The 13204-nt window shown below is 50.0% G+C and overlaps 4 protein-coding genes and 1 non-coding gene across 6 annotated transcripts; 2 read left to right on the forward strand and 3 right to left on the reverse strand.

Moving 5' to 3' along the window:
* Positions 1-1821: 1821 nt before the first annotated feature.
* Positions 1822-4127, reverse strand: LOC9634282 (cytochrome P450 703A2). Of its 2 annotated transcripts, none has more exons than XM_024670597.1 (4): positions 3446-4127; positions 3342-3380; positions 2869-3283; positions 1822-2619 (listed from the first exon to the last, which is right to left on the reverse strand). In XM_024670597.1, exons 1-4 carry the CDS (start codon positions 4069-4071, stop codon positions 1957-1959), a joined length of 1743 nt encoding a protein of 580 aa, XP_024526365.1. In that variant the 5' UTR covers positions 4072-4127; the 3' UTR covers positions 1822-1956. The 2 variants fall into 2 exon arrangements, with proteins under 2 accessions (XP_024526365.1, XP_024526364.1); XM_024670596.1 differs by having other exon boundaries at positions 3342-3383.
* A 280-nt stretch (positions 4128-4407) lies between these two features.
* Positions 4408-7016, reverse strand: LOC9635649 (phosphomevalonate kinase, peroxisomal). The gene is made up of 10 exons (XM_024670598.1): positions 6995-7016; positions 6798-6945; positions 6642-6739; positions 6486-6580; positions 6380-6432; positions 5949-6314; positions 5781-5888; positions 5504-5728; positions 5333-5449; positions 4408-5280 (listed from the first exon to the last, which is right to left on the reverse strand). The coding sequence occupies exons 1-10, from the start codon at positions 7000-7002 to the stop codon at positions 5002-5004; spliced, it is 1497 nt and encodes a 498-aa protein (XP_024526366.1). The 5' UTR covers positions 7003-7016; the 3' UTR covers positions 4408-5001.
* Positions 7017-7100: 84 nt separating this feature from the next.
* On the forward strand, positions 7101-7172 carry TRNAT-CGU. The gene has a single exon. It is a non-coding gene; the product is annotated as a tRNA-Thr (tRNA).
* A 47-nt stretch (positions 7173-7219) lies between these two features.
* LOC9635650 (cytosolic endo-beta-N-acetylglucosaminidase 1) lies at positions 7220-9983 on the forward strand. Its single transcript, XM_024670427.1, has 11 exons — positions 7220-7666; positions 7722-7859; positions 7918-8027; positions 8080-8191; positions 8250-8357; positions 8420-8532; positions 8600-8681; positions 8735-8815; positions 8874-8920; positions 8981-9116; positions 9166-9983. Exons 1-11 carry the CDS (start codon positions 7220-7222, stop codon positions 9937-9939), a joined length of 2148 nt encoding a protein of 715 aa, XP_024526195.1. The 3' UTR covers positions 9940-9983.
* Positions 9947-13141, reverse strand: LOC112344899. The gene is made up of 2 exons (XM_024670444.1): positions 12524-13141; positions 9947-12459 (listed from the first exon to the last, which is right to left on the reverse strand). Exons 1-2 carry the CDS (start codon positions 12791-12793, stop codon positions 9958-9960), a joined length of 2772 nt encoding a protein of 923 aa, XP_024526212.1. The 5' UTR covers positions 12794-13141; the 3' UTR covers positions 9947-9957.
* Between the last annotated feature and the right edge of the window lie 63 nt (positions 13142-13204).

The raw sequence follows: 13204 nt of genomic DNA on the forward strand, positions 1-13204 counted from the left end.
GCTGAATTATTCTAGAGTGTTGGCCACTAAAGTTTAGCTTGTAAAATCTTTTGAGTTGTGATTTCTTTTGCAAAGTGTTTTTTTGCTTATTTATAATGAGCTTCTTCAAGTAAATCTTGACTTTCTTCATGCTATACATATCTTCATAATATATTATCTCATCTTTTCTTGTACGGTCTTCCTCCCATGATTGAATATAGTTTTATCCTTAAAAAAAATTGCTTGTGCTGGTCAGAAGTAGTGTATTAATTTGGTATTTTCATTGTTATTAGGTAGTGGTAGATGTCATGTATCTAGGTTGATGAAGTATGGATTTGCAAGATGTTGAAGTCGGGGAAGTTATCCATTTTATACTTTGGTTGTTCACTTATCGTAATATGGCTAAGATGGTCAGCTTGTTTGTGTTATTTGCTAGGTTTATAGATAATCTTGAAATTATATTTTTGAAGGAGTAAGAACTATTGGGCAATTTTGTTGTTAAGGAAGGTTTTATTAAGAAAGTATAAAAGTGTTTTATGGTCGATCATGATTTTTACTTTGTTGCTGAAAAGGTAATGTCAAAACTTCTGAAGTGCGCAGACCATCCCAAGAGCTTCTTTTTCTGTGGTGGACAAAACTCACTCACTGGTTAAGAGTTGTTCTTCCTTTCGTTTGTCTTTCAGGCCATAACCAAGTGAGCAAAGATTGGAGACGGGAAGAGATGCACTAGAAAAGGCTTTGCACGAATCCTTTCACAAGCAATGTAACTATGCTTTCTTCCATTTACATCTCACATAGGGTAGTAACTCATCTTGCCATCCAAGTGTTACTTCTAGTCTTGCAACTTTTTTTGGTTCCCACCAAGCCTCGAAGAAAACAAAAAACTGTTTTTCTGAATCAGCAATGTTTAAATTCTACAAACACTCAGTATATGATCTTTCTTCCTAGCTTGCATTTACACCATCAATCGGTATAGAAAGTTGTGTATGACCAGAGAAAGCTCCAGAACCACCAGCAACCTCTGTTTTGTAAGATATCTCCACTCACTTCTAGGTCTAGTTTGGTTTTGGTTAGTTTCAAGCGTTAGATATATTATAGTAAAGAGCACTGGAACAAAACAGAGAAAAGGAAAAAGAGTGCTCCCTGCACACACCAATCGTGCTAGATCCGTTCCACTTCCGCCACGCTCATGCCTCCTTGGAGTTCCCAGTGCTGAGGACTTCCACGCACGGCTGCCCCTCATCTAGATATCGAGCTTGAGGAGGTGAAGATGCCACGAACACCGTATGTTCGAAGCTCGACGACACAACTCCTGGAGGACGCCAAAAGATGTTTCCAAATCTCAAGGACTGCCTTGAACAGAGAGCCCAATCACTCCAGCCCTGACCAACGCATTTCCAGGTAAGGCCCCTTCAACGCTGGCAAGTCCCTCCGGAGTGACCGCGCTGAAGCTCTCCTCCGGCAGTGGCTACTTCACCAGCCCAGCTTTCGTAACCGAAACATTGATATCTCTCAGGACATGTTCCGGTCAGAAACGCGAGCTTATTGATGCCATACGAGTGCCGTGCCGGGAACTGGAGAGGCACAGCAAGACCGGCCCAAAGCTAGACTTGTCCAGAGAGAACGCACAAACAATGGCCTTCATCAAGCCCCCACACAAAGATTTTGCCATCGTTTATCATCCTCACTGTATCTATGTGATCAACATGAAGTTCTAGAAGAACTACGCAATGGATCCAGAGAGCCACTTCGTACGTGAAGTTCAACTCAGGCAGTCAAAAGCTCCAATTTTAAATGTTAATCGGACGACCAGGAATGGAGCCCTACCATCAACGGCCACTATTTGAAATAAAAAATGCTGCCTAAGGAGCTTCTCCATTTACGATCTAGACGAGAACAACGTTTTTTCGCCAAGCAGCACTCTCTTCCAGATGAAACGCGTACGGCACGTAGCCCCCCGGTGTCGTACGAAGCCGGTCAGTGGTAGACGTGCTCGGCTAGCCGAGGCGTTGGGACGAGCTTGAGCGGCTTGTCCAAAATCACACTGTTATACGCCGGGCTCACGTCGATCTCTCGTCCCTCCGGGGTCGCCCACTCGAATCCGTGCACCAGAGTGGACACTCCATACATGATCATGCATGTCCCCAGAGCAGCCCCGGGGCAGCCTCTCCTTCCAGCTCCAAACGGCACCATCCGGTACTCTGGATCAAACAGCGACGAGGACGCCGCCGCCTCGACCTCTCGATCGCTTCTCGTGGTAGATTCCTCGTCGCCCAAGAACCTCTCTGGCCGGAACTCGAGCGGGTTGTCCCACACCGCGGGGTTTCTTCCCAGAGAGTACGTGTTGATGAGCGCACGGGTGTTCTTGGGGATGAAGTAGCCGGCCAGCTCCGTGTCCTGGACCGTAACGTGGGGTATGAGGAAGGCGCCGACGGGGTGTAGGCGGAGGACCTCCTTGACCACCGCACGGAGGTACGTGAGGTGCTTGAGGTCCGACTCGCGTACCGCGCGGTGCCGGCCCCCGACCACGCGCTCGATCTCGTCCCGGACCTTGGAGAGTACCGCTGGGTGGCGGACCAGCTCGGCCATTGTCCACTCGCTCGTGATGGAGGTGGTGTCGGTGCCTGCCGCTGCCATGTCCTGCAAAGCAAAGTCACGGGACGATCAGGCACAACTGGAGGGACTGGGAAAAGTGAAGGAGACAAAGGCAAAAAGGTGTGAGAACAAGGAAGACGCAAAGAACAAGCAAAAAGATGTGAGAACAAATACTAAAGGGAAGGAAGATACTCAAGCAAAGAACAAGAAACAACTGGAAACCCAACACGACAAAGGCAAAAAAATGTCCAAAAGGACGACAATAAAGCAAAGAAAGAAAGAAGAATGACTTACCACAAGAATCGCCTTGATCACCGTGTGGCTCAATCCTTTCTGCGCCAGCAGCACGTCGACGAACTTGTTGGTGGTGGAATCACCGTCTTTCTCCGCGCTCGTTCTTTTGCGGCGGTGTTCTTCGATCACGGCATCGTACAGTCTATCCGTTCTGTTCATTATGTCCTTGATCTTTTTCTCGTAGCCTTGCACGTCCAGCCACCTCAGGAAAGGCAAGTAGTCGGCCAGGTTGAACGCGTTGACGAGCGCGAAGGCATCGTAGATAAGAGATCGGTGTTCGCTTCCATCTCGAGGCCCGGTGACTCCAGGCCCGAAAAATCGTTTGCCCAGAAGCATCCGAGCGAGATTGTTGCTCGCGAGTGAACCAAACAGGTGGCGTAGCTCGACTATGTTGTTTTCGGTGATCGAATCCGTCCTGATACTCAAAACTTTAGATAGGAACTCCACAAGAAAACTTACAAAGTTTTACAAACCTGTTGATCGCCTTGGTTGTATCCGCGTGACTGGTGTCGCTGCTGACAAATTTTTTATAAAAAAACAATTATGTTTTTCATCAGAGAAAAGAAAAGCTACGAACCTTTTTCTTATGCTCGTCGTCCACACCGCTCGAGCCATGAGAGCAATCTCTTCCTCTCGTCCCTGCTTGAACAATTCGAGCCTTCTGGGAGCCAGGAGCTCCAGGGTGCAAATCCGGCGCATGGCTCGCCAATGTGCTCCGTAAGGAGCGAACGCGATGTCGTTGCCACCGTAGGTGAAGTGTTGCGACGCGATGCTGGCTGGCCGGGACGCAAAAACCGCATCCTGGTTCTTGAGAATGGCCTTGACGATAGCTGGATCATCGGTCACGACCGCTGGAACTCGTCCCAACTTGAGAAACACGAGCGGACCGTAGCGTTTGTTCATGGCCAGCATTCTCTCGTGAGGAATCGGACTCGTCTGCAACAGGTTCCCGACGATGGGCCACGGCATTGGCCCTGGAGGCAGCGTCAGCCCAGCCAAATTCGAATTCTTATTCGAGCACGAATCATCCTTGCTGCTGCTGCTGCTCACGAATCTTAATCTGTTGTGCTTGAGCGCCGAGAAGTATGCCAGAAGCAGAAGGCCGAGCAGCACCAGGTATTGCAAATGTCCGAAGGCTGGAAGATATAGCACCACGTCTGTACGAAGGACAGGATCTTGGAAGAAGCCCATAGCCAAGTCCATTCTCCTGACTTCCTTTCTCGTCCAAGTCCCCTGACGTACGTCCTCTCCGATTGAAACCTTTTCTTTTGGCTTGCAGTCCTTGAAAACGTCCTCCCTCACGTCACTGTTGCTGGTAGCAAAACTGGCATCTGTCCAAAACCTCGAAGTTTTCCAGAATTGCCACCGATTCTGAAGAGCGACCACTCCACCAATTTATAAAATCCGCTGGATTTTTCCTGCTTTTCACTGCTGACTTTAGCGACGTAAAAGCAGCAACGACCAGGCCGAAGGCGAGTGAACGAGTAGCTCTAAAGAGATTGACCAGGCGAACAACCCGAGTGACGCCGACTAAATGAGAGTTTTCAACCAGCTCACATCGTCAGTAGATAAGATGCGATGCAGGGTAGCTCGAACAAGCCGCAGCACCGCCATTTCAAGTCCGAGCGCCCGCCATCTCTTTTCCTCTTTTTCTCAGTCTTCCCAAGCCGCTGAATTGTTACTCCTTCCTACTTTCGAGAGTTGCAATGTCTTCCTCTGACAAACATACCAACTTGGCCTGTCATTGCACGCCTGCCCTGGCTACCGTCGGATGCTCATTTTAGCCCATGAATGACAATAACCAAATGGAATCACGCAGCCGATAGCCTTGTACCCCCTCTTCTTCTTAACTTTGCATGCCCTGGAGCCTCTCACGTAAAGCGGGTGCTGCGAGCCTCTTTTTAACTTATATAGCACCGCCGCTCAAAGATGACTGGTGTACTGGCTGATTCAACGTTGTTCTCGGCACCACAGGCAACATTCTCGCTTGATCTCAAGACGCGTTTCCGGAAACTCTAATCCATCCTGCTGCTACGTCTGTGCTGAAAGAATGCCGCGACGCACAAATCCTGTGTTGCTTGTATAGAAAACGAGCCACTTGTTTTTGCTGCCGACCACCTCGGACCCTCTCTTTCACTTGAGTAGAATTGATGCCACTTGATTCTCTAACCCGGTACCATCCTGGACAGTTGGTTCTTTCTCCTCCACACAAACACCGCGAGGGTCCTCCTCGACTGTCAGTGTAAGGACAGACCTCTCGCTCCATCTCTGCTCTACCTTACGTCTGGAATTTTTGCCGATGGTGATTGCAAAAACCGCATCCCAACCCCCAGCTCCAGGGACTCCAGCAAAGAGTACTCCCGGAAGTTCCATTGTCTCGTCTAGCAACTCACTTTGTGGGCCTGGTTCAAGCTGTTTGAAAACAAAAATGAAAGCTCTGTCTGAAAGAAAAGGATTGACATACCGGTACTTTAGCCTCTTCTCCCATCTGTCTTAAAAGAGACCTTACAATGCTGAAATCTTGACGGAGTTTCAGAAGAGCTGACACAACGTCCTTGTCCGAATCTTTGAGCCCATTCCACTGCATAAAAAGAAAAGGCAGTAAGTAGAAAGTTGTAGAAATAAGGTGGTTCACCTTGGCTTCTCCGCAACTGCTGCAAGCTTCAAGTACAAGTGTATAAGCTTCCGAATCCGTTTCGTGTAATTCTTTTAAACGCAAAAGGTCCGCCTCCACGTTTTCGTTTGCTTTTGCTAGGGTCCTCCAACAGGCCTCCGCATTCGGGTGCTTCTCGCGCCAAGCGTTGACAGCCCCTACCATTGACGGTGTGTGTGATCCACCACGTCCAGACTCGCCCAGTACCTGAAAAATTGAACAGCACTAGAATTTATCTCATTGTGCTCGAAGGACAAACCAGAAAAAGCATTGGAGGTAGAGCAAAGTTAGATCTTTGCGAATTCCAGTTTTTCATGTCCAGTACTGACTTCATTGCCTTCTCCAGCGACTTTGGTTTTCCATTGTCCTGGAAAGCGAAACAAGAGTTGAACTCAAACTCTATAACTCTTAAAATCAAAAAGCTTACGTCAACGGGATCCATTGCTGGACTTAGCACTCCCGGTGAGAAGCGCACGTATTTCTGGCTTCCATAGACCGCTGCGCTGACATCAAAACCACTGCCAATTTTCCCTTGTGCATGGCAGTGTGCTGCTTGAGAAGCCGCGTGTACTACGTCGAGATACTCAACAGACCCGGAACCGAGCTGAATAACACCCAAGTACTCCAAAATCCCCGCAACAATGGCTGTAGTCATGGCCGCTGAAGAGCCAAGGCCACTCTTAGCCACCTCAGGCGACGTTCCACCAGATGTTTCAATGTTGCGTGTGATAGCATGGAACTGTGGTAGCGATGCCAGGGATGCTGCCGTCAAAGGAAGCTTTCTTGCCTCTAGCTGCATTCGAGAAAGAGAACAGAAAATAAAAAACTAAACTAAACTTTCATCAGAAAAAGAAATACCTCATTTCTGAACGAGTAGAAATCGTTGCTGCCTTTGATTTCTATGTCTAGTCCTGGCATACAACTTACAATAGAGATTTTTTCTGAAAATCATGAAAATTCATACCTTGGAGAAGACGTTCGTAAACAGCATCACGATTATTCGCTGCAGCCAGTGCCGCAGCAACTCCATACTCGATCGCATTTTCCACAAAGTTCTTCCTGGAACAGCAAAAATCCGAGTACTACTCGAGAACAAATCAAAGAAAATAGAAACGTGTACTTCGTAGAAGGCATGTCTAGCTTGCAAGTCCGAAGTAGGAGCTTGTATGATCTCTCGGAATCCATCTGTGGAGAAGAAACCCTCACATCGATGAACGACTGCGAGCTCACAACGATCAGATCACCGTCCCAACAGCAAGATTTCGAGAAATCTTACCCAGAATTTGCTGGCGCCATCGCTGATCGAGTGCAGCGGCTTCACAGTGGCATAGAATCTAGCCGATGTGGAGAGAACAAGCCCCGGATTCGGCCGCTCCAGCACCAAATATCCGCCGGCGATCAAAACCTTGCCTGGAGCCGAGACTCTGGAATGGAAATGTGAATGAGATCGAGGCGAAGTCACAAGGCGCTTACATTGTCATGACGCGAGAAAAGAAAGAAACCTCTGTTCTAGGGTTCTATAGATTCGTTGTCTACTTATCATAATAACAAAGTAATTAAGCAGCCACTTGTTATTAAGGCTTTCATAGCATAGTGGTAGTGCGCTCGCTTCGTAAGCGAGAGGTCGTGAGTTCGATCCTCACTGGAAGCAAAACTGTTCTAAATATTTCTAGGGCTCATATTTAGTGGACTTTCTCAATGTTTCTTCAGTGGAAGAGACTGTGGAAGGCGCTAGTGCGGAAGCTCAGGCGAAAGCTAGGGATAGATCGCGCTCGAGTGGCGGCAGCTTCTCTTGTGGCGGCAATGGATCTGAAGCAGCCGGCATTGCCGATCTCTTTCCCGCTCACTTCTTTGGATCAGCTCAGGGATGATTCCGTGTTCCAGAGCTTCCATTTCCCATTCCAGCAATGCTCGGTGCCGCTGGCGCTGCAGGGAGGGAAGAAGGAGAGGAAATCCAAGCTGTTGGTGTGCCACGACATGAAAGGAGGCTACCAGGATGATAGATTCGTGCAAGGCGATGGCAATTACAATGCTTACTCGCTCTGGCACTGGCAATGCATTGATGTTTTCGTGTATTTCTCGCACTCCTTGATCACTATTCCTCCTCCCTGTTGGATCAACGCTGGTCACAGGCATGGAGTCCAGGTAAGAAACTTCACCATTCTTTGGCATCCATTTTTCTGACGAGATTATATCGCAGGTCTTGGGAACTTTCATCACGGAGTGGGATCAAGGGGCTCAAACTTGCAAGTTGCTTCTGGAATCCAAGGATTCGGCAAGAATGTATGCGTCTCGGCTAGCAAAAGTTGCTCGGGAGTTTGGATTTGATGGATGGCTGGTGAGCAAACAAACTTTTCTTCCCCTTTGTCTTATAGAAACGTTTTTGGTTGTTTCAGCTAAACATTGAAAACACTGTTCCGGTGGAGCAAATCGACACTCTCGTGGTGTTTGTATCGGAGCTCACCAAAGTCATGCACGACCTTGTTCCGGGCTCGCTGGTGATATGGTTAGATTGATAGTTTTCTTGCTTTCTTTGGTACTCACTTTCCATGAACAAGGTATGATGCAGTTACTGTGGATGGAGAACTACAATGGCAAGACATGCTAACAGAGAAGAACAAGCGCTTCTTTGATGCTTGCGATGGGATTTTCATTAACTACACATGGAAGGTGTATATCATACTTCTAAGCAAATCGTGAAATATCTCATTCTTATGCCTTGTTCCAGAGGGACTACGCAGCGAAATCGGCGAAAGTGGCTGGCGATCGAGCCTCCGACGTTTACATGGGAGTGGACGTTTTCGGGAGAAACACTTTCGGAGGAGGAGGATTTCAGGTAAGCAACAATGTTTGCATTGCGTTTCAAGAGACCAACTCTGGTAACTTTTGCTTGTCTAGAGCAACGTTGCCTTGAAAGTAGCGCTGGAGGCCGGTGTTTCGGCAGCATTGTTTGGTCCCGGGTGGGTCTACGAGAAAAATATTGGGCCAACTTTCGAAGACGCACAAATCAGGTACCTACGAGTTTAACTCGGTCTTTTCCTCTCTTTTTGTTTCTCATTCGGAACCTTCTTGTGGAAGGTTTTGGGCTTCTATACACAATGCCTGGCCCGTATCACACAGATATCCTGTCACGCTGCCTTTCTTCTCGGATTTCAGCCAGGTAAGTAGTAAAAATCATTGCGAGCAAAGTTTTCATGACGTTTGTTTTGCCAGGGTTTCGGGAAAGCCGTCTATGTAGATGGTGACCAGGTATCAGACTCTCCCTGGAGTAATATTTCATGCCAAGCTCTTCAAGTATGGTTTCCTCTTCTATTGTTTTTGCTTGTGACAATAACAATCTTGGTTTTGGTAGCCGCTTTTGCTTGGAGCGCTAGATCCAGAGTTTGAAGTTACTGTAAGGTAAAAGTTTCGCTGAGAAAACGAAGTTATCCCAAAGATTGTTCACATTCTTATTTTCAGATCAGTGGATCGAGTTTACAGCGGTGGATCGAGCCTCCGTTTCCTCGGAAAGCTCAAAGCTTCCGACGTTCGCATCACTAAGCTGTATGATCCACACCTGGTTCTCGCAAATCCTACTCTCTCCATTGACTTCTCGGTAGCGTTCTCAAGCCTCGCAAGCTCATCTTAACAGTGTTGCGCTGCAGGTCATGTCCAAGGAAAACGCAATCTTTTACCTCGTTCTTAAGTTGCAAGGCCCTGGAGGAATTCGCGTAGTGTTTCTCTCGAACGAGCACAGCGGCACCTCAGAGAAGAAGACGAATCAAAGCTCCTCCAGTTTCAGTGCCTTTGAGCCACACCGGACAGTGACGAAGAGCTCCGGTACCTCGGATGACGCCTGGAATGTGAGTGAGTACCAGATCGAGGTGGAACAAAGCTCCGTGGTAACCAATATCTACGGCATGAGCACCACCAGGAACGCTCCTCTGGACTTCGAAGAGATCACAGGCACTCTGGCGGCCGAAAGCTCCTCCGATACACAGACCTCTTTTCGGCTTACCTCGTCTTCACTGACGCGGAAGTTCTTGCCGGACGCTACTCAACCATACGAGCTTCACTTGGGCCACCTGAGGATCACAGCAGAACCGCCAGCGCCACCGACAGTTTCGAGCTTCCGAGCCGACGATCTCAAGTGGTCCACAAGCCCCGATGGCAATAAGCTCGTCAGCCTCACGCTCAAGTGGGAGTTTGGAGGTGGTTTCCAGGCCGATCGCTGCAACACATACGTCGAGATGGTGGGAAAAGAGACGACGAGCAAAGCCAAGTACCTTGGAGCTGCTTTCGTCGACGCCTTCTACGTGGATTCGCTTCTAGTTCCTCACGAGACTTCCAGCTTGGTTTTCCGCCTCCAGCCTCGCAACGCTGCTGGTTTTCACCAGGGCTGGAATGAAGCTCTCACGCTCACTGTCGAAGTCCTTTGAAAAAAAAAATAAAGTACTCTAGGCGAGTAGCGCCTGCTGGAGGATATCGTCTTCGACCGCCAGCCTCTCCAGCACCATTTTGGCTCGTCTCCTCGACACCTCCTTGATCTGCCAGTCGCCGAGCATGCCAACCAGCTCTCTCACGTTGCAACAATCCGGTCCCGCTACAACGACCCTTCCAAGCCTGCTCCTCGCAGCAATCTCTTGGAGCTTGTCCGCGGCCCAGACACTGTCCTCTTCCCGGCCCGCCATCGCCAGCATCCTCATCAAAAGCTCCACGCAGTCGAGCGAAGATCCGTCGCCACCGTCGCTACTCTGTTCCTTCTTCGTCTTCTCGAGAATCTCCAGAGCTTTCGCAAAGTGAGCCACGGCCTTGTCTGGATCGCTGGCCTCCACGCCTCTTCCCGACTGGTAGCACCTCCCGAGCTCTACGTGAGCGCTCGCGCATCCTTCTCGAGCGGCCTGCTTGTAGAGCCCAAGCGCTCGCTTCTCGTCTCTGGCTATCCCGAGGCCGCTCTCCAGGCACATTGCGAGCTTCCACCTCGCTGATCCTCCTCCCGCGCAAGACGAGGCCTTGTAGTACCAGAAGACCGCCTGCTCAAACTCGTGGCCGGGACCGATCCAGTTCGCCATCAAGTCCCCTGCGATCTCTGCGGCCGCGCCGAATCCATCTTCGTGTTCTAGTTGCTCCACGGAGCTCGCCAGCCAGAGCACGAAGCTGTCCATTGGAAACGGCCAGAAACCCGGTCCTTTCTCCTTCTCAAGCATCGATATGAAGAGTCCTTCGCCAGCTTCTCGTTGTCGCTGCTGTTTCTCGTTGTGCATGAGAATGACGTCGACGAGGAACTTCACTCCAAGGTGGCTGGCGAGCTGGCTAAAGTCGGACATCGTAAGAGGAAGGATATCTTGGTGCTGCCATGACTGCCTTCTCGCGATGATCGCCTTAAGGCTCCTCAGCGCCAGGCAAACCTGTGTGAAGGACAGCCTCTGCTCTGGTTCGTGGCTCCAGCATCTACGAGCAAGCACCGCCAGGAACGCCGGAGAATGCCCAAGGATGTCGGGCCTGCCTCTCTCGACGCTCACCAGTTGAAAGAGCTGCGACTCGGTCGTGAGTTGATCGTAATCGGAGAATGGCCTGCGGCTCGAAAGTATCTGGAAGCAGAGCATACCGAAGCTGTAGACGTCGGACTTCTTCGTGAACGTAGCCTCGCCGGAGGAACTGGCTTCCTGCTGCTCAAAGACTTCCGGAGCTTGCCAGAACGGTGGCACATCATGCCGCTGCTGCTGACTCTCGAAGGTTTCCTGGTCGTCGTCGTCAGAAGCTACGCTCTGCAACCACGAGGATCCTGCCAGCCTCGTCTTTGGCAATCCATAGTCGGTGATTTTCACTTGGATGAACTCGTCCAGCTCGTGTTTGCTGCTCGAAGATCTTCTCCGCCGCCTCGAGTCGGTCGTGCTGGGAACGAGTAACACGTTGAAAGCGTTGAGACACCGGTGGAGAACCCCTCTCCTGTGTAGAAAAGCCATTCCTTCCGCTACTTGGAGCATGATCTCGACGGCTACTGGGAGTGGAACAGGACCTTGGCCGAGATTTAAAACGCTGTCCAGATCTTTCCTCAGCAGCTCTGTCCATAACCGGCATTCTCCAAATTCCTCGTCGTCGTTTGTTATGCTCGCAAAGAGAAGCTGAGCCAGGCGAGGATGGCGGAGACTCGCGAGCACCGACACTTCGTTCCAGAAGGACTCTCGGCTGAGAAAAGCCGTTACTTTCAGCGCGGCAGGAAATCCAAGAAACTCGGACTTGTAAACGATGCCAAAGAAACCTGTACCGAGTAGCAAATTCTCCGTTCTTCTGCTGGTGATATTATCCAATGCCCAGGATTCTCTCTGGTGAATCCTCTCGATGTAGGACTCAAACCCGTCGTCTTCGGTATCCAGCTTGGCTATGAGATAGCTGGTAATCTCCGCCACCCGATTCTCCTTCCTGCTCTTCGAACTAAAAACAGCCAGGCCCCTGAAAAAGAAGCCGTCGTGCTTTTGCTTCATCTTCCGGAGCTTGTCTAGCAGATTTCTGCGGTCCAGCCGCATTGCCAGGATCAATCCACGGTCTGCTTCCGCATTGAGTGTTTCCTCTGCTATCTCGAAAGTTCTTTCTATCATCCAGTATGGGATGTGGTGCTGATAGCTGCCGGTACCTAGCCTCTTTTTCTGGTGCTTGAAGGAATCGTCTCTCCCTGCTCTGAACTGCGCGAGGACAACTTCCATCACTGACACACACCATTGCTGGTGCTGGTACTGCTGCGCAACGAAGATCCCATCGTCCGCCGCATAGACGATTGCTTTCATCAGCCACGAGTCCTCAGCGTCCTCCTGCCCGGACGACACCCAGTAGGACACTAGAACCTCAGCGTCGCGAGTGACTTTGGCTATTTCCACGGCCGCTGTTCTGCATTGCTCGCATGAAGTCGAGTCCAAGCTCGCCATCTCGTCAACCAAGTTCCTCAGATTGTCATGGAAGCTCTTCAAGAAAGGACAAGAGAGGAAAAGTTAGCCAGGAGGCAAAACAGTATCAACTCAACAGTACCTGCAGGTCGAGGAATCTGCACTGTGCGTGATTGAACCTCAAACTCGCGGTGCTCGCGCCAACGATCGAAGAGCTCCCAGCGGTGCTGCTGTTACACAGCCTGATGAGCCTTTCCAGTACCTGAATTGCTTGCTCCACGATTCTGATAGAGCTACTCTCGCTGGACGTGGCAGAATCATACAAGGAGGAGCCCGAATACGAAGAAGGCATGGCCTTGATCATCAGCTTCCGCCTTGCTATTTGCATCAGAACTTTGGCTGGCAGATCCATTCTCTCTCCGCAACTGAAAAGCTGGAGTGCAGAAAAAGCCACAGCTCACGCCTGAGCAGTCCGCAACAGCAACATTCCTCTTGGCTTTTCAGTGGTCCTGGCAGTGAGGCACCCGATTTTCCAAGCCCGTGTTGGAACGCTTTATACCTCCAGATTTGAATATTTGTGTTTGGTGAGCCGAGCGTCCTCGTCGCAGCCAGGTACGCTCATGCTTGCTTCAGATCCGGACTTGGCAGTAGCCTTGCGTGGAGTTCACATCGAGATGAATAGTGGAGTCCACCACCTCGACATTAACGCCGAGGCCTTCTGGGTGACAGGGACCTTATCTTGAGCCGAAAGAAGACCCTGTTCCCGTCCGCAAGAAGTTTCTAAACCCAACCGCGAGCTCACTTGGTAACGGACATCTCCCTC

The sequence above is a fragment of the Selaginella moellendorffii genome, unplaced genomic scaffold, assembly GCF_000143415.4.
Source record: "Selaginella moellendorffii unplaced genomic scaffold, v1.0 SELMOscaffold_6, whole genome shotgun sequence".
In the NCBI taxonomy this organism is placed as follows: Eukaryota; Viridiplantae; Streptophyta; class Lycopodiopsida; order Selaginellales; family Selaginellaceae; genus Selaginella; species Selaginella moellendorffii.

Bases quoted from the DNA above. Each gene is read 5' to 3' on its own strand.
- LOC9635650 (XM_024670427.1), top strand. From the start codon at position 7,220: ATGTTTCTTCAGTGGAAGAGACTGTGGAAGGCGCTAGTGCGGAAGCTC. The intron at 7,667-7,721 runs GTAAGAAACTTC...ATTATATCGCAG, and splicing joins GTCACAGGCATGGAGTCCAG to GTCTTGGGAACTTTCATCAC. The intron at 8,358-8,419 runs GTAAGCAACAAT...TTGCTTGTCTAG, and splicing joins TCGGAGGAGGAGGATTTCAG to AGCAACGTTGCCTTGAAAGT.
- LOC9635649 (XM_024670598.1), bottom strand. The intron at 6,581-6,641 runs GTACACGTTTCT...TTGCTGTTCCAG, and splicing joins CTAGACATGCCTTCTACGAA to GAAGAACTTTGTGGAAAATG. The intron at 5,889-5,948 runs GTAAGCTTTTTG...TTCGCTTTCCAG, and splicing joins CAGCAATGGATCCCGTTGAC to GACAATGGAAAACCAAAGTC.
- LOC9634282 (XM_024670596.1), bottom strand. From the start codon at position 4,071: ATGGACTTGGCTATGGGCTTCTTCCAAGATCCTGTCCTTCGTACAGAC. The intron at 3,384-3,445 runs GTTCGTAGCTTT...AAAATTTGTCAG, and splicing joins ACGACGAGCATAAGAAAAAG to CAGCGACACCAGTCACGCGG. The intron at 2,620-2,868 runs GTAAGTCATTCT...TTTGCTTTGCAG, and splicing joins TGATCAAGGCGATTCTTGTG to GACATGGCAGCGGCAGGCAC.
- LOC112344899 (XM_024670444.1), bottom strand. From the start codon at position 12,793: ATGGATCTGCCAGCCAAAGTTCTGATGCAAATAGCAAGGCGGAAGCTG. The intron at 12,460-12,523 runs GTACTGTTGAGT...CCTTTCTTGAAG, and splicing joins GCAGATTCCTCGACCTGCAG to AGCTTCCATGACAATCTGAG.